This window comes from Panulirus ornatus, chromosome 27, assembly GCF_036320965.1.
Source record: "Panulirus ornatus isolate Po-2019 chromosome 27, ASM3632096v1, whole genome shotgun sequence".
Taxonomy (NCBI): Eukaryota; Metazoa; Arthropoda; class Malacostraca; order Decapoda; family Palinuridae; genus Panulirus; species Panulirus ornatus.
The window spans coordinates 1,605,915-1,629,007 of record NC_092250.1 but is presented as its reverse complement, the minus strand read 5'-3'; the positions used below and the strand labels follow the sequence as shown (position 1 = coordinate 1,629,007).

General features: G+C 38.0%; 1 protein-coding gene across 21 annotated transcripts in view; it reads left to right on the top strand.

Moving 5' to 3' along the window:
* LOC139757523 (partitioning defective 3 homolog) overlaps nt 1-23,093 on the top strand; it is a 257,547-nt gene that overhangs the window by 216,567 nt on the left and 17,887 nt on the right. For 11 of the 21 annotated variants that reach the window (XM_071678059.1, XM_071678062.1, XM_071678053.1 and 8 more), the window contains 9 exons: nt 1,925-2,398; nt 3,252-3,398; nt 4,813-4,901; nt 6,829-6,967; nt 8,760-8,946; nt 10,210-10,417; nt 12,515-12,667; nt 15,697-15,798; nt 19,727-19,896. In XM_071678059.1, coding sequence (XP_071534160.1) covers nt 1,925-2,398; nt 3,252-3,398; nt 4,813-4,901; nt 6,829-6,967; nt 8,760-8,946; nt 10,210-10,417; nt 12,515-12,667; nt 15,697-15,798; nt 19,727-19,896 — 1,669 coding nt within the window. Of the gene's footprint in view, nt 1-1,924; nt 2,399-3,251; nt 3,399-4,812; nt 4,902-6,828; nt 6,968-8,759; nt 8,947-10,209; nt 10,418-12,514; nt 12,668-14,219; nt 14,298-15,696; nt 15,799-19,726; nt 19,897-23,093 lie in introns of all 21 variants that reach the window. The other 10 variants (XM_071678070.1, XM_071678058.1, XM_071678049.1 and 7 more) reach the window with 9 other exon arrangements.

Sequence of the window (23,093 nt, the reverse complement as noted above, 5' to 3'; positions counted from 1 at the left end):
AACAGACAAAAGAATGGCCCAACCCACCCACATACACATGTATATACATAAATGCCCACACATGCACATATACATACCTATACATTTCACCGTATACATACATTTACATACAAAGACATATACATATGTACTTATTCGTACATGCTGCCTTCATCCATTCCCGCCATCACCCCACCACTCATGAAATGGCACCCCCCTCCCCCGTGTGAGGTAGCGCTAGGAAAGGATAACAAAGGCCACATTCGTTCGCACTCAGTCTCTAGCTGTTATGTGTAATGCACCGAAACCACAGCTCCCTTTCCACATCTAGGCTCCACAAAACTTTCCATGGTTTTTACCCCAAACGCTTCACATTCCCTGGTTCAATCCATTGACAGCACATCGACCCTGGTATACCACATCTTTTCAATTCACTCTATTCCTTGCATGCCTTTCACCCTCCTGCATGTTCAGGCCCCGATTGCTCAAAATCTTTTTCACTACATCTCTCCACCTCCAATTTGGTCTTCCACTTCTCCTCGTTCCCTCCACCTCTGACACATATATCCTCTTTGTCAATCTTTTCCCACTAATTCTCTCCATGTGACCAAACCTGAGATATCTCAGTATGTACACGTACATATACATAGATATACATATCAACATATGCACACATACATACATACACATACACTGACATGTACATATCTGCACATGTACATATTCATACTTGCTTACCATCATCCATTCCTGGTGCCACCCCACCCCATGTTAGCGAGGTAGTGCCAAGCACAGATGACTGAGCCTTAGAGAAAAAATCATCACTTGGCCCATTTCTCTCTTCTTTTGGAAAAGTCGAACTGGAGGGGAGGATTTCCAGGCCCCTGTTGCTTCTTCTTAGTTGCCTTCCATGACATGCAGGTTTGAATTGTTTATGGATGGGGTGGTTTGGGAGTTAAATGCAAGAGTTCTAGAGAGAGGGCAAGTATGCAGTCTGTTGGGGATGAAAGGGCCAGGGTAGTTAGTCAATTGTTGTTTGCTGATGATACAGTATTGGTGGCTGATTTGAATGAGAAACTGCAGAAGTTGGTGACTGAGTATGGAAAAGTGTGTGAAAGGAGAAAGTTGAGAGTAAATGTGAATAAGAGCAAGGTTATTAGGTTCAGTAGGGTTGAGGGACAAGTTAGTTGGGATGTGAGTTTGAATGGAGAAAAAATAGAAGGAAGTGAAGTGTTCTCGATGTCTTGGAGTGGACTTGGCAGCGAATGGAACCAGGGAAGCTGAAGTGAGTCATAGCGTGGGGGAGGGGTGCATGCACCTCCTTTGTACATTCTTATCTATAACCTGTGCCTCACATTCTTACATCATTAGGACGGCTGTACCTTTAAACATACCCATTTTTGCCCTCCCACATGGTAACCTCTATTTCCACACATTCTTCAGTGCTCCCAGAACCTTCAACCCCTCACACATCCCAAGACACTACTTCTTCCATTGTTCCATTCACTGCCATGTCCACTCTTAGGTATCTTAAACAACCCACTTCCTCCAAAGTTTCTCCATTCGTACTCACTCCCCAACTAACCTATCTTTCTGCTCTGCTAAATCTGCTTTTATTCTTGTTTATTTGCAACTTTCTCCTTCCACACACACTTCCAAACTTCTTCAGTTTCTCACTCAAAATTAAATCTTTCTAAGAGATGCAGTGGAATAAAAGAAATTACATTGATTTTTTTTTTTTTTTCACGTGACAGCTTATACTTAACTGTAACATCTTGCCTAAACATCTTGCATTGCAACATCTGGAGGTATATTTTGATTTCCTAGTATGTAGGATGCAAAATGGCAAAGGCATGTACTGTTTTGAAAGCTTTCTTACCTCATTGATAAGTTGTGAGACATCTGCTCTACTGGGCATAACTTTGGTGTGGTGTCTGCCCTCAAGGTGGAGCTCTGGAGGAGTTGAGACCCGGGTCAAGGGAAGTTGGCATTGACGTGCCATCCAGCGATCCCCCTCCTGTTGTGCCTCAGTCTGATACCCCTAAGAAAATTTGTGCTAAGATAATGAAACATGACCCACAGTCTAAAGGAAGCACATTGACACCTCAACAGTCAAGATTTATTGTTGATAGTGTAAAGTCATCCGTTGCACTTCAGAAATCAGATCAAATTTTAAGTTCTGAAGTAGGTACTAAACCCATTATCAAGCAGCAAAAGTTACATAACAATAAACCCACAAATAAAAGAGGTTCAGAAAAGTTGGATGGCTATCCAGGGAGGGGAACATCAAAATTGCAGTGGTCTAGATACCCTCGCGGCCCTTTCAGTCCAGTTACCCGCAGCTTAGAGAGGCATTACAGTAGGGGGAGCCATCGGACCACTTTTGGCCAAGATCTTTCCAACATGATCTCAAATTGGGGTAACTAACAGCTAATTAAGATGGTGCATGTTGCGGTTGTTTCCTGGTCTTGACAACTGTAGTGCTTTTGCATGCTGTGGTTACAGGAAATTTCAATAATCTCTGCATGTAATAACTTTTTTCACATTTTTCTCCCCAAGGCTTGGGCCTGGGCTGCTCATGTAGGGCATGGTGAGGTATGAAATTGTGTTTGGACACAGTAGTAAACTCTATAAATGTTCATTTGCTATAATGCATGAAATTGCCTCATCTGATTATTCAGAACTTATGATGTCATCTTCCAGCTCAGCATTCTGTTCTAGTTTTGTAAATGTTTGTTACTGAATCATTAGACCATAATTTGATGATTTAGCAATTTGATAAAGATCAGAGATTATCAATGTATTATTGCATAGCAGCACAGTATCAAAACATCTTTATCTACTTGTATCTTAACATGGGTCTGTTCTTGCTGTCATTAAAATAATTTTTGATTTTCATGTCATTGGTATTGTAATTTCAGTGCCCCTGTGATATAATATCTTCTCATTTAAGACAATATGTAATTATTTCCATTTGGATGACATACTGCTGCATAGAATTTAGGTTAAATTCAGAGGATCTCAGCCATGAGATTTTGTTACACAGTGTTTGAAATGAGGTTTAACAGGACTAACTCTTTATTATGTATATATAAAAGCTTTTTAAAGTTAGAATTATTCATATTTGTGAAAATAACTACTGTATTTTATCATTAACATTTTATCTTCTTGTGTGTTGACAAAACTCTAGACTCATTGTTGCTATACTAAACTATTCTATCTCTTTGGTGAGATTTATGACTTGAAAGTCACTTAATTATTTGTCTGTGTAGCATCCCGTAACCGTGACTTGTTGTGTCGGGAACCTGTGATGGGGAAGCTGGTTCGTGCCTCATCCGATGAATCGCTAGCCTCTCAAACTCTCCAGCGCACCAATCATGCACATCAACCCTCCTCGCATGAGCACATTTCATCACAGGGTAAATGTTGGGAATTGGTGCTACTTGGGAGGGTCTTTCTGGTTCTGTTAGTCATTGATATGTCTCCACAACTCTAATTGGATTAGAGAAAATCCTCATAGAATATATAAAAGTTCTCTCTCACATGTTTATTTACAAGTTTATAGCTGTACACATCATCTTACGTGGAGATACTTTAATAACATTTGCTGTAATATTAATGTAATTTATACAAATGCACCTAGCACCTGTGAGTATAACATCTTAGTGTGTTTATACCGAAAACTTATCTTTGAACATGTCAGTCAAAGTTTCAGTTGATCTTTGGTACAATATCTGCAAAGCAAAAGGTTAATGTAACATATAAGGTGGACTTAAAGTTTGCATCAGGGCTGGTCACAAGTAAGTGTTGTTGAGGGAGACATATCAGGTTATAGTGATGAGGTTTAGGGCCTTTAAAAGGTTTTAAGTTTCCTTTTTCTCTCCAAGCTTTATTTAGAGTGGAATTTCCTATACTGTACATGAAACTGTTCATATTGACACCATTTTATATATGATTTTTTTTATCATTATACTTAATCGCTGTTTCTCGCATCAATTTCACACCTATTGATGTGACCTAGTTTACTTTACATACCCCTGCTAAGTGTCACACAGGAATTTCATGCATCTTTAGCCTTTGTAGAATAAGAATGCACCGCACTGAGAAGCAAAGGTTTATTTGGTTGAATTCTGTTTTGGGAGGCATTCTTGAATAATTTCTTACACGGATCTCCCCTCTCCACCCAGAGCTTGATGCAACATCCTCCTTCCTTTGTAATTTGAGACAACCATTTGTTGCACTTTTTTCTTTTCTTTTTTTAACTGTTTTGAGATGCAAGATAGTTTGATTCTATTTTTTTTTTAAGATTATATCTTTATTAAAGTAATGCTTTTTTTTTACTAACAGTTTTGAGATGCAAGATAGTTTGGATCTATCTTCTTCTTTTTTAAGATTATACCTTTATTAAAGTTATGCCTTTGAATATAACTATCTTTGATGTGTGTGATAAGATAGTATTTCCATTAGATATACTTTGATTCTATACTTTAATCTCTTAGGGAAGGATACCAAAATGTGTACAAATTATTTAGGAAGATGTTATGTGCATATACCTTCTTTGTTGAAAGTATGAATCATAAAGCTTAAACTAATATTTACAAAACAATATGCTTGCATGAGATTGTAATGTGTACAATCTGTCACGTGTATGCTAACATAATATAACCTTTCATTTCTCACGTTTTGTATATACATAAAGAGAAATGAGACCCTGTTTCTAGGTTTTGTTATAAGAACCATTGATAAACCTGTAGAACTTTAAGATCCTGATAAAGTTTTCACATATAATTGTTCAGTTACACACATAACCCTGTAATGTAAATAAATCCCCAGATGCTCTGAGATCGAGGTTAGATTTTGGTCCAGGGCTGGGCATGAAGAAGTCCTCTAGTCTGGAGTCCTTGCAGACCATGGTCCAAGAGGTGAGTTAATGTTTTCTGATGTCTCTTTACCACCTCATGCTTTCAGCCTTTTGTGACCTCTCTCTTTCTCTTGAACTTTACCAAATAGTGATGTGGACTAGATACTTCAGTTTGCAATTTGTAGATTCACCCCATTAATTTGGAGCATTGGGAATGGAGACACGATATAGATAGATGGAATGGGAAGAAAGAAGGAAAGACTTTGGTTGTATACCTAGCTATAAAGCTTAAAAAATGGATCAGCAGATGAAAAAGAGTAATGAACTTACATGAGTACAGATAAATCACATCAACATGACACAACAGCTCATTAGAATTACTCATCCTAAATGATATGGCATTCTTCACTGATAGCATAGTAAATAAAACAAACATGTCATGTCATTAATGAAACTGATTTAAGTGTACTCTTTAGATCTGTACAATGTGTGTGAAGAGAAAGCTTATTGATTCGAGAATATAAACCAGGAAGTGTGTGTATCATTTATCAGTATTAAAAAAGTGTTGTATCAAATTGAAAAACAGAAGTAAAGATATCTAAATGGTAAATCTACTTGGACTGAAATTTGTACAGATGCAGTCCTTTCTACATTGGATTACAACTAAAATTAATATATTTTTGTTGTGCATAAAGCAAGCAGATATAATGACTATGTAGTGAGTAGTATTATTGATACTATACATTTTTTAGTTTTCCAAAAGAAGGAACAGAGAAGAGGCCAAGTGAGGATATTCCCTCAAAGGCTCAGTCCTCTCTTCTTAACGATACCTCACTAACATGGGAAATGGCAAGTAGCATGATGAACATTTATTTATTTATTTTGCTTTGTCGCTGTCTCCCGCGTTAGCGAGGTAGCACAAGGAAACAGACGAAAGAAATGGCCCAACCCACCCCCATTCAGAATGTATATACATACACGTCCACACACGCAAATATACATACCTATACATCTCAATGTACACATATATATACACACACAGACACATACATATATACCCATGCACACAATTCACACTGTCTGCCTTTATTCATTCCCATCGCCGCCTTGCCACACATGGAATACCATCCCCCTCCCCCCTCATGTGTGCGAGGTAGTGCTAGGAAAAGACAACAAAGGCCCCATTCGTTCACACTCAGTCTCTAGCTGTCATGTAATAATGCACCGAAACCACAGCTCCCTTTCCACATCCAGGCCCCACACAACTTTCCATGGTTTACCCCAGACGCTTCACATGCCCTGATTCAATCCACCGACAGCACGTCGACCCCGGTATACCACATCGTTCCAATTCACTCCATTCCTTGCATGCCTCTTACCCTCCTGCATGTTCAGGCCCCGATCACTCAAAATCTTTTTCACTCCATCTTTCCACCTCCAATTTGGTCTCCCACTTCTCCTCGTTCCCTCCACCTCTGACACATATATCCTCTTTGTCATCTTTCCTCGCTCATTCTCTCCATGTGACCAAACCATTTCAAAACACCCTCTTCTGCTCTCTCAACCACGCTCTTTTTATTTCCACACATCTCTCTTACCCTTACATTACTTACTCGATCAAACCACCTCACACCACATATTGTCCTCAAACCTCTCATTTCCAGCACATCCACCCTCCTGCGCACAACTCTATCCATAGCCCACGCCTCGCAACCATACAACATTGTTGGAACCACTATTCCTTCAAACATACCCATTTTTGCTTTCCGAGATAATATTCTCGACTTCCAAACATTCTTCACTGCTCCCAGAATATATATATATATGCTCTGAACAGAATCCTTTCAGTTGAGTTTACAAGGATGTTATCATTATAAGAAAACAAAAATCAGTCTCTGCTGTAATTGTGATGATGTAGGATAAATGTTTTGTATCTCACCATTTACCCAGCAATCAGTGCGGGTGACAAATTGTGTAATTTTTTAAAGATGGCCTTGGAGGAAGAGGGACACCGAATGGGATCAGGTCGAGTACCAAGAGGCCGTGGCTGTAATGAAAGCTTTCGTGCTGCTGTTGATCGCTCATATGATGTTCCACTTAATGGCCTTCGCAACAAGATGGAAACACGTAAGTTTGTGAATTTTTTATTTTAATGGTGAGAAGTTGACTGTTTGTTTTGGTATGACTTATTTTGATAATTTTTTCGCAACAGAACCTTGCTTATTTTGATCATTTTTCCACTGCAAAACCTTTGTGTAAGAATAGTTCATTTTCAATATTTGATTCTGTGAAGAGAAACCAGCATCCAGTGACTCATCCTTTCACTTTTAGTTGTGGACAGCATCCAGAAATTTAAGTTGTATGATAAAGTTCAAGAGGTAAAGCCACACGATTGTAGACCTCACACCCCACACAGTACAAATAGGGTATTGCACACACACACATATGGAGACAGACTCATGGAGACACAGGTTCCTTAAGAGTATACAGAAAAATTTCCAGTATGTCACTTAACACAGTAGGATGAGAAAACTGTTATGTAATCATTACTAAATCTTTTCTTCACACATAGCAAGGAAGTTGAGTATGTTATATTTGATACACCATTTGGAAAAAATGATCCTGTAATGTTTGAGTTTGATTGTATGATAAATGAGGATGTAAAGTGAACAGAGATGAAAAGAGACTCAAAGAAATGTATTTTTGGAAACTACACAGAACTCTACTGCTTCTATGGTGATAAACTAGGAAATGTAGTTCAGTATCCAAGAACCAGGGCATTGTGTTGGAAGGTTTTGAGAAATTCACAATTAAGTGGTAGGAACACAGAAGGAAGGTTCGATACAAGATATCAAAAAGTGAAAGAGCTTTGCTCTCTCTGTGACAAAGATATGGGTAACACACTGGTATGCTGGAAATCATAAACAAGAAATTATACTCATGTAAGAGGCATTACTCTCATACTTAACCTAGACATAGCATCAGCACATAGTCTCACCTTAGATCAAGTCTACCAGAGGAGAATACATGGAGTCATGTGGGTAAGGTGCACTTGCTAATGGATTAACTGTGAAATATGAGTGTCACTTTAGGTTAAATCAATATCAGATTACCTCTCATTCTCACAGCAAGGCATTTGGGACTGTTGTATGAATGCTCTCCCCTACTCCTTTATAAATCTTGCAGAATCATGTAGATGAATACATTTATTCAGTCACCTTGTTGAGTGATTGAAATCTCATATATTATGAAATGAATCATATCTTTTTGGTACAGCAAAACTCTTCCCTCATAAATCTGACAGACTTCGAGAAGTATAGGTAAACTTATGTCATATCTTTATCATTTATGCCTTTAGAAAGAAATATAGGACGTCTGATATAGATTTTTTTATGAACATTGCATTGCTTTGTGTTAGTTCATAGATCACAGAAGTTAATACAAATTACTAATTTTTCTTTCCCATCCTTCTACATTGACCTTTCACCCCCGTTGTTCTTGGACATGGACAATCTACATTCATTAACTTGGACATGGCCTTGACATCACTTGACCTGTTGGGACGTGGATGGATTATGGGTCATGTTCCCTGATGCTGTGATCTACATTACCTCACATATGAAATCTGGGAATTGGTGATGAATCCACTGCTTCTTGTGGGTAACACATGACTTACTTTTGCACTGCTTCTGCACAATTTTTATGTTTGACAATTTTCTAAACACAACTGCGGCACTGATCATCCTGACGACATTTTTAATGCCTCCACTGTTATCCTTTGATTGTCTTACTTCTTGCTTACTATCAAATGGTCTTTTGATTGATGCCATTGCATGATTGATTCATGTAACTGTTTAATATCCTGCATGGTCATTTATTAAACCTTTTAATCATTCTTAAAATGTCATTATATCCTTAGTGGAAGGCCTTACATCTGAGGAGTATTTTTTATATTTAGTTGCAGAAGAAGAGTCTGAATCTAGTGGCTCAGGCTTTGGGAGGGGTAATAGTCGACAGTCATCTGTAAATTCTGCAGCTGAGGACAAGCACAAGAAAATTGGTAAAAAGAAACCAGGACTTTTTAAGGGTCTTGGCTCGATGTTCAGGTGAGCTTCTTACTTTAATTTGCAAGGGCACTGATCTTTTAGCATGATTTCATAACATATCATCAAGACCATTATGTTAAGTGTTTTTCATCTTAAAATAGTGGTTAAAGGTAATTGATGATTCAGTCTTTACAAAATAATGTGCCATGGAATCCTAGTTTTTGTTACTCTTATTGCATTAAAGTTGTAAGAATCTTGTTATGAATCGTCTTGCAAGCATGTACAATCAGTTTCATTAGTTTATTACCATAAGACAGGTATAAGCAGGAATAGACTTGCTTGAATAATCATCATAGACAGTTGAAGCAGGCCTGTTGAGACAAGTTTGCAACAAATCTAGGGTTTATTCTGATTAATGCTAAATTGTAAAAAGATTTTTCTTCTGTAGAGCACTAGTACTGAGATGCATATTTTGATTTTACCTGGATTGATGTTTAGTTTATTCATCATTTTGATATGACTTTGTTTTGGGATGCTGATAGTGTCCAGTTGAGGAATCATTTATGTTATTGTTCTGTAATTTCTGTCTTTCTGTCTTTGTTATCTTTAACTCTGTACACAGATACATTGGGTGGTATAGATTCCTGCAGCCTTTTGATTCACTTATACACATCCTCAGCCCATGTCCAGTGTGTTATTGAAAAAGAACAATTTCCAGGTTTCTTTCATCAAACATACTATGTATTATCTTCTCATCTTGGTTGCATCCACACCCATTTAGGTTCCCCAGTTTAACCCATCGAGGAGGATGAACACTCCCTACCTGGCTTTTTCTGCTTCCTCTTAGAAATTAGAATAAAAAAAATCCCCCCCTCCCCATACCTCAGCTCCCACCCCCTTTAGGTTTCCTTTACAAAATGTACAGAATATGGAGCTAGCATTCTTTCTCCCCCAACCCAGATATTTAGATATGTGTAAATATATGTTTTCAGACTTTTTGGCCATTATTGAGGTATGGATGCAATGTATGAAACTCATGAACCATTGTGAGCACTACTTAAATCTGCATGAACTTAGAATTGCAAGAACTTAGTGAAGTAAAGCATTAACCTCATTCAAAGCATGTTCAGAAGTTTTACCATCATCACATTTGTCTTCAGACATTTTCTAGTTATATTGAGAATGTTTAGGAAATGTGGCCCAGTGAGTGTAAAACTCCTTTTTTATGCAGTATAGATAGATAATTACACTCTCACACTTCTCTGCCTTGATCATTTGGGTAAATGGAATTTCAACATGTTTTGTTTCTCTTCTTACCTTCAGATTTGGTAAACACCGCAAAAGTGTTGATAATACAAGTGGCCTTCCATTGAAGAGTGACAGAGAGGGAGATAGAGTTGAGGGTCGAACTGAAATGGACAGAGCAGAAGTAGAGAGATTAGCTGCTGCCAGACGGTTGCAACAAGAAGAACATGACCATATGCAGGAGCAGTACAGAAGGATGATTGAGAATACTGCACGGGCCACTCAGGTATTACTTCATGTCTCTTAGATCAACACTGGTAAGACTGTGACATATTTACTTGTGATAGAATGGCAAAGCACCTCTACCATGCCCACTGATGCATTTGTGATGGATTGCCTCAGAGTTTTTTAAGAAACTTACCTCAGGATCAACCTGTTCATCCTCTATGATGGTAGCATCTCCAGCTTTAATTGACCAGACTGTACCGACAAGTTCACTGATGTAGAAGGCATTTGAAGTGGCCATAGTAAACCATGGAAAGGTCTGTGGGGCCTGGATATGGGTAGTGTGGATAGGTAGCTATGGTTTTGGTGCATTGCACCTGACAGCTAGAGAATGTATGTAAGAGAATGCAGCCTTTCTTTGTCTGTTCCTGAAGTTACCTTGCTAATGCAGGAAATGGCGATCAAGTATGAAAAAAATTAACACTGGCTGTTACTGGTGTTAGATCAAGTATGAAAAAAAATTAATATTGGGTATTACTGGTGTTAGTAGTTCTACTGCAAGCTTGAAGTCACCTTCAGCAAGGCTGTTTCATCATCACTGAATTGAAAGGAATACAATCTCATTGAGAACCTTTTAACCCCAGTGGAGTTCATCATGCACTGCTCCTGCATGACATGCAGCTTTGAAGCTACAGGAGCCCCATGAAATGGGTACTTAGGTTGTATGATAATGATAACATGAATAATGTATGTGTACATAATGAATTGTATCTATATATTTATATATCTGGTGCCTGTTCCCCCTGTGAACTCCCATCAATAAGGTAGCCACAGCAAAAGAGTTCCCTTTTATCCCAGTCTTTATTTACCTCCTTTGCATATGGTATTCCATGCATTCTTCCACCATTATTCTCCCTCCAGTACTATTTCACTGTGTTTCCTCATGTCACAAGTCTCCTCATGTTTTACCCACCCTACCACTCCACAATTCATTTCTTTTGCATTCCCTGCCATACCAAATCTCTCATACACCTCCTGATTACTTTCTTCATTCCATCTAGTCATAAGACATGGTGCTCTCAATTAGCTCATTTCTGCAGCCTGGATTCTTAAACTCTGAATCATTCCATGTCCATGTTTTGGCTGCATAATTCAGGTTCAGGAGGTCTATGCTGACCCTTAACTCATTCATCACTTCCATACCTTTAACTCTACCCTTCATTATTCTGCTAAGGGGCCCAGTGATTTAAATACTTATCAGCTATATAACCGTAATACCCCTTTTATGGAGTTCAGTTAGATAACTCCAAGACCTCTTTATTGGAGTTTCTGTAGCTTCAAGACCATGTCATAGTTAGCAAGGAGAGAATGTTCTTTGGAGTATCAGGAGGGTTAGTGACATCTGCTTAGTGAGCCAGCACTATAGTGGTTGTCAAGTTGCAATTCTGTGATCCAGGTAGCTATTTTTTCTTTCTGCCTCACTAACATGTGGACTACTTGCATTCTGTTCATTCTGTTCACAAACATACAATCTCTCCTTGTCATTTGTAACACTGGAAAACACTTAACTTGTGCAGCTCATTCTTTGTATCTCTAGATTTCCCTGCAGTGAGCACTATTGCTAGTCCTGCCTTTTGGGAAAATGGTATTAGCAGTAGATTGTAGTAGGTAGGAAGATTTAGGCAATATTGTTAGGTAAAGCCAGTAGGTTGAGCATTAGATAGAAGTAGTCATTAGGAATATTAGATAGGAGCCTCTGCAAACACTGTGTTAGACTTGCCCTCTGCCAGTGACCTGTAAAGGGTGAGGCAGTAAAGGCTAAGAAGCAGCACTGGAGTTCTTTAGTTATGGTGACTCTGTTGCCATGACCACCCCTATGAGGGAGTTTCAGTTGCAGAGATATAAATAGATACATAATTATACAACCTCACCAAAGGTGACTCTTCACTCGTGGTGTAACCATGTGCAGACAGAGTATGGTATTGCCCGTGTATATGATGATACACATACACATAGATTCATATTATATGTGTGGGTGACCATGTTCATGCATGCATGCTTTTGAGTGTATGTATGTATATCAGTGTTATTATTATTGGTTGCTGCTTGGGCATGCTGTAATATGCATCACTATATGTTAATAATCCCATGATTGCAGCAGCCGCCACAAATGCGAGGGGATGATGGAGAACCTTCCCGGTCTGAACGGATGCACCAGCTAAGGGCAGAGCATCAGCGTCGACATGCTCAGAGAAACCGCACGTACCCTACTGATGATTTGGAAGAGCGTTATGAAAGTGCTCTCAGACAGGTATGTTTAGACAAATTAGTAGTTGTCTCTAGAAGTATTACCTTAAATGTGTTGGATTCTTGTGTTTCAGGTTGGAGTTTAATGAATAATAGATTAAGTTTCTTCTACATATGAGTAATGTGATTATTTATGGTTGTATTTATGGCTGGAAAAATATTTTATGCTAATCAAGTTTTTGTTGTTCTGCTTTGCAGATTTTAAACCTGGTATTTATGTCAAAGGTATGAGTCTGAGAAATTCATATATATATATATATATATATATATATATATATATATATATATATATATATATATATATATATATATATAACTTTTTTTTTTGAAGTTATGAAAAGCTTTTGTTGTTTTAAAAGCAGGATTTTGATCTCTAGTACCAGTAAGTACTGTCAGTTGCAAGTAATAGCACTCAGTTCTTGTGCCAGTTAACCTCTGCGGCCTTCTCTACTTTCCTTACTCACAGATTCCTTTATAAAAACCCTCTTATGATACTCAGTCATCTGACATGATATCTTTAAAGTCCATTATCATCATTTCTTCAACCGACATACTTATCAAATGAATTATGTACACTAGTTTTTAGAAATGTAAGAATAAGCACTCCATCTGGGAGAACATGACCTAGATATGCTATTGTAAAATTTTCCATTAATATACAGAAGAACAAAACATCAGACCTGTGTAATTTCACATATATGTTATTGTTCCATTCCCTTGATTATTTCCTTCTGCAAGATTTGTTATATGTCCAGTCTTTTATCCTTACATTTGCAGATAGTTTCTGTCAGGCTCTTCCTTTGGTTGCCTTTTTGTTTATTTCTCTTTTTTCAGAAACTTTGCTATGCACAGGTGAAATTTATTTTTATTTCCCCACCTCTCCCTGAATTCCTCATCTTGGAAAACTATCATTGTTCATTGTACATTCCAGTCTCTTCCTACAAGTTATCATTGGACATTTTATCATTTTGCTTTGCAGAAATATTGTATATTAAGAAACTGTCATTACCTGCTGGCAGATATCATTCTTCTTTGTTTGTATCTTCATCTTTGCTTTGACAGCTTAAGAAAATTCATATTTTAATTTTCGCCATGCCTTGAGTCATCCGTGCTCTGTAGCTCACAAATTGTGGACCTTTATGATACATGTAAGGGTTATTTGTAGCATTTACATCAAAGCTGTCATGTAAGTTAGAATATGAAGAGCCACTATTTTAGCAGTTCTAGTGTTACACTGAGGGTAATCATAATTTTATGAATTAATAACCATACTTTAAGCTTTTACTAGTACCATTTGTTAGCTGTGTAACAACTAGTGTCACAGCAAAACAAAGGGAACCTCTCTGTCACAACTGCATTGTAGTATACTAAAAAAAATTTGTTGGATACTGCACGTAATCTTTTTAGATGTATACTCATGAACAAAGGTAAGATAAAGAAGACTCATACAGGTAAAAATTTGCTGGATTCAAGGCATTTTCTGGCACTTGTTGATCATGTTCATTTCTGAGTGAGTTTGCAGTGCTTTGAGCTCGATTCTCCCAAAACTGTTACAGGTGCTTGGGGAGACAGGAGACTCGGAAGCTGACAAGGCTAACAATAACACGCTTAACTCTACTGACACCAAGCCGCAAGTAATGTCCAAGAGCAATGTGCATAGGCGCTCAGATACTCCTAAACCCACATCTTCATCATCTTCCTCTGCCACTACTAACAAACCAAAAGGTGTTGGAAACCCAAATAGACACTCATTCCATGGTATTATTGGCAAACCATCCGGTCACACATTGATCAACATAAATCGTAACTCTTTTTATGGCTCCTGTATCAGGCCAGAGACTGATTCCCCAGCCCCAAATGCTACTTCTCCAGCATCAGCCCCCAAGTCTTCTGAGACTAACCCTCCCCCGTATATTCCTCCACCAAATAGATATGTGTACAATAACGATATATATTCAAAACCTTTTAAGATGACAAAACACTCGGATAGGCATGTTGAGGTATCTTCCCCATTTAGTACTGAAGGTGATGATGCAAGAGTGAATAATTTGTCAAATTTAATTATTCAGAATACAGTATCAAGTAAACCTCCTCTTCCTCCAAGGAATAAACCTATAAACAACAACTACAAACCACCCCTCCCTCCGCCTAATCCAAAACCAAACCGGAGCTCTAGTCCTTCTGTGTCATTGAACCAACCACGAACTAACCAAAGAGCCTTTGTGGCCCCCACTAGTCATTCTAACTCACAGTTCAGCCAGATGAATAAGATTACCCCTGATTTTTCTTTCTCTTTTACTAAAACTGTCTCAGAATCAGTGTTGCACCCTTCCCTGCCAAACAATAACCTGTGCATTGTTAATTCTAATGATGTGGCAAATAAAAACCTTATCAATCAAACTATGAATGAACACAACTCAACTTTCATGGTGTACAGTGCTAGCAATTTATGCAATGATGGTGGTAGTGCAAGCATATTTGGTGATGGTGCTAGTAATAGAGTGGTGGTGGCTACATCTGTGGTTGGGGAAGAAACCATTTATTCCAACTCAAATAACAACGGTGGCTGCATCAGTAGCACAGCAGCGCCTCTAAGCAGCAGTAGCAGCAGCAGCAGCAGCAGTAGCAGTGGTGGTGCACCCCGAACCAACTCACTTCCCCGCATGGGTGTGAAAGGGAAGGCTGCAGCCATGTCTGCTCGGGGCTCTCCTTGCCCCCCACCTCCACCCCCACCCAAAGCTGCTCCCAATCCTCTAGCTGCCCTGCGATCCACTGCCATACTAGACAATAGCCTTTTCTGGGTAAGGGTGTGGATTTGAAGCACTAGCTTTGCATGGCATGTGCCAGGTGCAAGCATGTTAATCTGTACATCTTTACCAGTAAATGCTTGCACTAGTTTTCAGATACTAAAATGTGAATATGCATGTTTTATTGTTTCTTCTTGTATAGGTACAAGTTGATGTGCACTTTTTTACTGATGCATGGGAGTTAACATATATATTTATACACTGCATGATGTGGATGGTGTTGCAGAGTCATGGGAAAGCAATGCCCCGTCCCAACCCATGCAGGCACCGTCGCTCTCAGAGTCAGGACCTTATTGGCGAGAGTCGAACATTGAGTTGTATGATGGAGGTAACCACTCCTCATTTACTGCATAGGATACACTGTTTGTTTTGACGTACACTGTATGTGTATTTCTTGTGCCTTCATGTATTATTTGATCTTTTTCTTATATTTGCTTCACTATATTTTTCAATAGATGCTCATAGGTTTGATTACATTTGTATTACTGTATTTTTTCTGCCAAATGATATTTAGTTATTAGTGATGTTGAACACCAACAGAACTCATTTTGCTCTTAGCCATTTATTGCTGATGTTCCTTTTGTTATCATGCTGCTCTGTCCATTTTGATGTTTCCTATATTATAGTATATTAGTGACTTCTTCCCAGAAAGAATACTGCAGTTGAATTTGAATATGAAATGAATGCTTTATGTAAGATTATTTATTACATTTTGCTCTATGAATGACTTTTTAAGCTTTCTGTCTTTTTTTATGTAATATGTTATAAGCTTTGATAGTTGAATCATTTTTTTTTTTCAAATCTGTGTGAATATTCTTGTCACCAAGTACAATGGTATTCTTTTGAGCATATACCAAGAGTGTAAAAAGAAATTTCAAGGTATTACTAAGATTTATTCTAGTTGGTCAAAATTCTCTCTGATTAATTTTTATTATAAAAATTTATTGAAAAGTTAGAGTATAACAGTGAAAGTAGACTTCATGATATTTGATAGTTCGTTTAGTTTTTTAGATAATTGCATTATTTTACATATTCTTTTATGTAGTGCAAGCAAGTAACAGTTGCTTTACAATATGCAAACTTCTTTTGCAAAAGTTTTCTTACCTTTTAACTTGTATTTTATCTCTTGTATACTTGCACCTGTTGATGTAGCCCTCAGTCTTTTCAAACATCTCTAATAGTGTAAGCGAATTGCAACTGTTTCTCTTATAGCCAAATCTACTTCAAAATTTGTCAGCAGTTGCTTTGGATCACCAATACTAGAGGATATGGAAATGGTCATGTCATTATATGTCATAGAAACAGTGCATACTCCACTCAGCAAGATATAGTGATTTGATTAGTAGATGATCATTAATATGTTTGTATGTCATAATTCTGTCCAGTGCTAAACTTAGGCAGTGACCGCCTAACTTTGATAGCTGCAATATAGTGATATATCCATAATTCCTTGTAAGTGAAGAACAAGTTGGATTTTGGAAGGAAAAGGTTTCTGTAGACCAAATTTTTGCTTTTGGGAAGGCAGAGATGAGATATGAGAAAGAGAAGAGAGTGCTTGTTACATTTATGAATTTAGAAAAGCCTTGCATTGAATTTGTTGAGAGAGCATTTTAAGTCCCAACTTCCTGTATATTTTGTGTTTGTGGAAGAGCGATTGCTGCTTGTTTTTGGGCAAATGTTTGGAAGGAAATGATTTAAGATAAATGTCCGAGTGTATGTAGAATGTGTGCTCCCCCTCCCCTTTTTTTTTCTGAGTAATTGTATGAATTCATAAGAAAGTAGGGATAGTACTGAATTATTATGAAACTAAATGGCGTGTGCATATTATGGTGATCTGTGAATTAAATCATTTGAAAGTTTGGATAGAACAATAGATTGCTCTGTTGATCTGTTTAAAAGGAATATTCCAAAAGTGAATGTGGTCAATAGTGAGATTATAGATTTTGAAATAGATATTTTGTCTCTATGTAATATCAGTTTTGATGGTGGCTTGGAAATTGTGAATGAATATAGGCATTTAGAATCATCCCAGGGTAGGGGAAAGAGAATTCTACCCCTGTATCACCTATGTGTTATAGAAGGCAACTAAAGGGTGCAAGAGCAGGGGGGATGGAAAACCCTTTCTTATATTTCAGTTTCTAAAATATGGAACTGAAGAGGGAGCCAAGCAGGGAGCGCTAATCTTCCTTTAAGGCTTTATAGGTCTAGAAAAAGCTTATGATAGAGTATGGGAGGAAAGCTGCTTGAGGCAGAGAGAAGTTTTTAATCAAGTGTGTAAGACATGTGTATGAGTATGAAGAGAGGAGAGTGAATGGTTCCAAGTGAAGGTTAATCTGTGGCAGGGATGTGTGATATCACCATGGTTGTTTGACTTGTTTATGGATAGGATGGTGAGAGGGTAAATGCAAGAGTCTTGAAGAGAGGGTCGAGTTTGCAGTCTGTGGGGAAAGAGAGGGCTTGGAAAGTTAGTCTTGTTTGTTGATGTTAGAGCACTGTTGACAGATTCGAGTGAGAAACTGCAGATGTTGGTGACTGTGTTTAGAAGAATATGTAAAAGAAGGAAGTTGAGAGTAAATGTGAATAAAAGTAAGGTTATTAGGTGTAGCAGGGTTGAGAGAAAGGTTAGTTAGAGTGTGTTTGATTGGAGAAAAATTGGAGGAAGTGAAGTGTTTTAGATACTTTGGATTGGGTACATGACAGCAAATGAAACCTTGGAAACTGAAGTGAATCATAGGGTAGGTAAGTGGGCAAAGGTTCTGGAAAAGCTAAAGAATATATGTAAAGAAAGAACGATATTTGGGAGGGCAAAAAAAGGTATGTTTGAAGGAATAGTTGTCCCTACACCATTATGTGGATATGAAACCTGGGTTATAGGTAAGGCTGTATGGAGGAGGGTGGATGTGTTGGAAATTTAGTGTTTGAGTACAATATGTGGGATGAGGTGGTTTGATCAAATTTGTAATGAAAGTATGGAAAAGGTGTGGTGATAAAAAGGGCAACAAAGAGGATATATGTGTCAAGTGGAGGGAACATGGAGAATGGGCAGACCAAATTGGAGGAGGGTGAAGTGAAAAAGATTTTGAGCAATCGGGGCCTGAACATGCAGGAAGGTGAAAAGCTTGCACAAGATAGAGTGTATTAGAATGATGTGGTATACTTGGGTCAATGTACTGTTGTTTGACTGATCCAAGGCATGTGAAACATCCAGAGGAAACCACAGAGAAGTCTTTCAGTGCTTGGTTTTGGATAGGGATCTGTGGTTTCAGTGCAGTACACATGACATCTAGAGAATGGATGTGAGCAGATTTGGGCCTTTCTTCATCTCTTCCTGGCACTTCCTGTCTAATGTAGGAAACTGCAGTCAAGTATGATAAAAATGAAGCTCAGTAGGGATGTTAATGGAAATGCTGTGGTTGAGAGAAAAGTCTAGTAAGGGGAAGACTTAGATATGAATAGAATAGAAAGGAAATGTATGTGTAGAGTGTGTGATGAGCTTGCACAATGGAGCCATACAGTGTACAAGTTTGGAACCATAGTTTTCATAAGTCAGGAAAAATTTTGAAAATATGAGCAGTAGAAGTAGATGACATGCATAGTATATTTGGTACAAAGAGGGAAGGTAGAGTGAAGAATTAAGATGCAAGAGATGTGTGGTTTGAAGAAATCATTAGAAAGGTTCATAAGCAAGAATCTTATAAGATTGTATGGTTTTGTAGATTAAATGATAGATGAGAGGCCAGTCACAAAATTATAAAGTAGTGTTATTAGAAGGATAAAAACAGGTAGGCCAAAGAAAAGATAGGAAGATACAGTAGGAGAATTGATCAGGACTAGATAATTCTCGAATATTAGTGTGGAACTTTGTTTTTCACATTAAGATACAGGATGTTCATTGAGGATCTGAATAAGTAAACTGTGAGGTTGTATGCACCTAGTAAATCCCAGATGAATGGGAATGGAGTCAAAGTTAATGGACAGATAGTAATATTGCTAATGAACCCCCCCAATGAAAGAGGTTAAGATACCCAGATAAAAAGATCGATATTTCCTTTTGTAAATGATTAAGCTGAATAATGAAGCCTTATCTAGTTTTTTCTTTAAGAGTACTGCTTAAATGTACTGAAATATAAAACCAAAATTATAGATGCTGACAATCCCTGCATGAACAAAATTATATAACTGGAAAAGGAGATTTCTTAAAACTAGACTAAAATTAACGAGTGAGTTAACTGTTTGAAATGATTTTCTTTCTGCAGCGACTGGATCCTGTTCCCAGTGAGCCTAAGCCTGATGCTCGTCATATTCGGTCTCACAGTTATGACCTCTATGGTGATAATGTTGGAAGACCTGGGAGTCGTACAGCCTTTGCTGACCCACACAAATATTCTCATTATGTCAATTATGAACAGATACAGCAGCATTTACGGTAAGAAAAATTCTCTTTGTGTCCCCTCTTAAATGTTTTACAGTGTTGTTTTGAAGGTTGCAAGTTAGACCCTTAACCCGTGGAATATTTCATTTATTGCTGTTATATCATGACTTCAAAATTCTATTATAGCATTCCACGACACATTTGCTTGGAACTTAATTTCAGATTATTAGAAAAAGAGTCCTCAGAATCACAGGATGGATTTCTTCTTACATTAAGGCTTGTTGAATGACTCCTTTCCATTAATCAGTACTAAGACTCTAACCATATAGTGGTGATGGTAATGGTGGTGGTAGCTCTTCTGTTAGTACACTAAATTAAGTTATTTATCTATGATGGCTTTTAAACCTGATGTTAGTATGCAAAGAAGTCAGTGCTCAACAGCAGCAGATTTAGATGTAGCATTATTTCTTTATTATTGAATTATGAATTTTTATAGATAAGACATATCTTTTAAGTTTCCTGTTTCTTCTTATCTCTGTTGCACATTTGAAGCTTGTTCCTCAATATCTCTGAATGAGGAATATTTTTCACATGATTGGTATTATCTGTTTTACAAACTGCAGTGATTGGTATTATCTGCTTTTAAAACTGCAAACACATGCATACAGACACATGCACACACAATTTTGTATTGGATTAGTCCAAATAAGGAGACTGTGAACTCTAGTAGCTTACAGGAGATTTTCTTGATGGTACAAAAAGTGCATGAGATGGGGTCCCATGGGTGTAAAATTTCCTCTCCTTAATGTACATGTAGGTAATTCTTCACACAAAGCACAAAAGGCCAAAAGAGAATGTCTGCAAAAGAGGAACAATGTGAGCGGAATTACAGGAAAAGGCTAAAGGCTTTAAATTTTCCCACCTTGGAGGAGAGAAGAGTGAGGGATGAGCTGATTACACCGTTTTTTTTTCAAACATTGATAATGTAGACAGTGATTAGTTGTTTGAGAGATGTAGGGATAAACAACCAGAGGATATAATGTGAAATTAAGCAAGAAACTTCAGAAGGATGTGAAGTACTGTTATAGTAAAAGGGTGATAGATGCACGAAGATATGATAGATGCAGACAATGTCCAGAAATTTGAAAAGTTGAATGACATTGAAGAATGTTAAAAAGATGGGGCCCCACAAGAATAAAACTCCATTTCTGTAAAGTGAAAATATGTAATTACACAATGAAAATAAATCAGAAAAGAAAACAGGGTATTATGTGCTTAGGAAAAAGTACATACAAAAGAGAGGACATGAGTTTAGAGAAAAGCCATGTGTACACAGAATATTCAGGATTAGTTTATCACCATAGTTGATAAACCAAAGTGAGAAGGAAGAATACTTTCAAAAAGTAAAGAAAAAATGGGGGTTGTGCTTCTTTAAAGGCTATATAGCAGATTGACTCTGCCACAAGCAGAAAACAAGTTTATGATGTAGGGCCAGTTTTATATCAAAAGTAAAGTGTATAAATGTGTATATAATGGTAAATGGAGAAGAGCTGGCATGTAAAGACTAAATTAAGGAAATCAAGCTAGATAATTATCGGAGTTTTGGATACAAAAGAAATATACACCAAGACAATAGAGTTTCATTAGAAAATAAAAGAAATGGCATGGATTATGTGCTACTTGGCATGCATGCTAAGTGAAATTGTTGGGGAGCAGCTTGGTTGTCTGACCATTTCTTAGTGAAGGTCGTCAGTATGTGTATTTGAACTGATTTTAGGTGAGGAGGAAATCTCATGTGGGGAAACAAGTGGTGAAAGTGAGTGGGTCTCGAAAGGTGGCCTGTGTTCACGTATAAGAGAGATCAAGCGAAGATAAGTCTGGAAAGGAGGCCTGTGTGCAGGTATGAGAGAGACCAAGTGAGGAGAAGTTTGAGACCAAGTGAGATGAGGGGATTGGGTATGAAGTGGGAGGTATTTAGAGAGGCATTACTAACATATGTGGTTGAAGTTTGTGATATGCTATGTCTGCTACCTAAGGCTTTGCTACAGTCAGTAGCAGGGACATGATAGACTCCTATGAAGCAAAATATTCTCTGACTGGACTCTTTCTTCAAGTGACGATTATCGGGTCACTCCGTAAGTGACTCCAATCTTGCAGTGTAAACTTAAATAGAAAGAGTCCAGCAACACAATGAAGAGTTTTTTTTTGAGAAAGTAAGCCACATGTGGGAGTAGGAAGAGAGGAGAGTGAGTGGTGCTAGGTGAAGATGGGTCTGCAGGAGGGATTTATTGTGTCACCATAGCTGTTTGTTTATGAATGGGTTGGTGAGGGAGGTGAATGCAAGGGTTTTAGAGAGAGGAGCAGTTATGCAGTCTACTGGTGGTTGGGGGAGCGTGGGAGGAGTCAGTTGTTGTTTGCTGATGGCAGATTTGATTAGGAAACTGCAGAAACTGGTGTCTGTGTTTGGGAGAGTGTGTGAAAAAAGAAAGTGAGAGTAAATGTGAATAAAAGTAAGTGAACAGAGACATAGTATTTGGTGTGAGAGATTGAATAGAGAGAACTTTGAGGAAGTGAAGTGCTTTAGATACCTGGGGATGGATATGGCAGCAAATGGAATCATGGGAGCTAAAATGAGCCATATGGTGGGTGAGGAGGCAAATACCCAGGGCACACTGAGGAATTTGTGGAAATACAGATCTCTACCTTTAAAGGCAAAGATAGGTATGTTTGATGTTACTGTAGATTCCCTCACAGTTGTATGAATGTGAGGCATGGACAATAATTTAAAGAAGAGGGTGGATGTGAAATGTTTGAGGATGGTATGTGTTGTCTGGAGGGTTTATCAAATACGAATTGCTTAGGAGAGAGAGAGAGGGGGGTAATAGTAAGAGGAGTGTGTATGAGGGAGCTGAAGAGGGTGTGCTTAGATAGTTTGGACATATAGAGAAGTTGATTAAGAGGGTATACTTGTCAGAAGTGGGGAAGCAAGGAAAAGGGGTAAACCAAGGAGGAGGTGGAGAGATGGAATGAAAGATGCTTTTAGGGTTCAGTGCCTTAACATGCGGAAGGGTGTGAGAAATCCGAAGGACAGAGTGAATTGGAGTGATGTCATATACAGGAGATGCTTTACTGGCAGTGCGCTGAACCAGGACATAAAAAATGGTTGGGAAAGTCACAGAAAGGTCCGTGGATGACTGGTATTGGAAATGGGGCTTTGGTTTCAGTGCATTATACATGACAGCTAGAGAGTG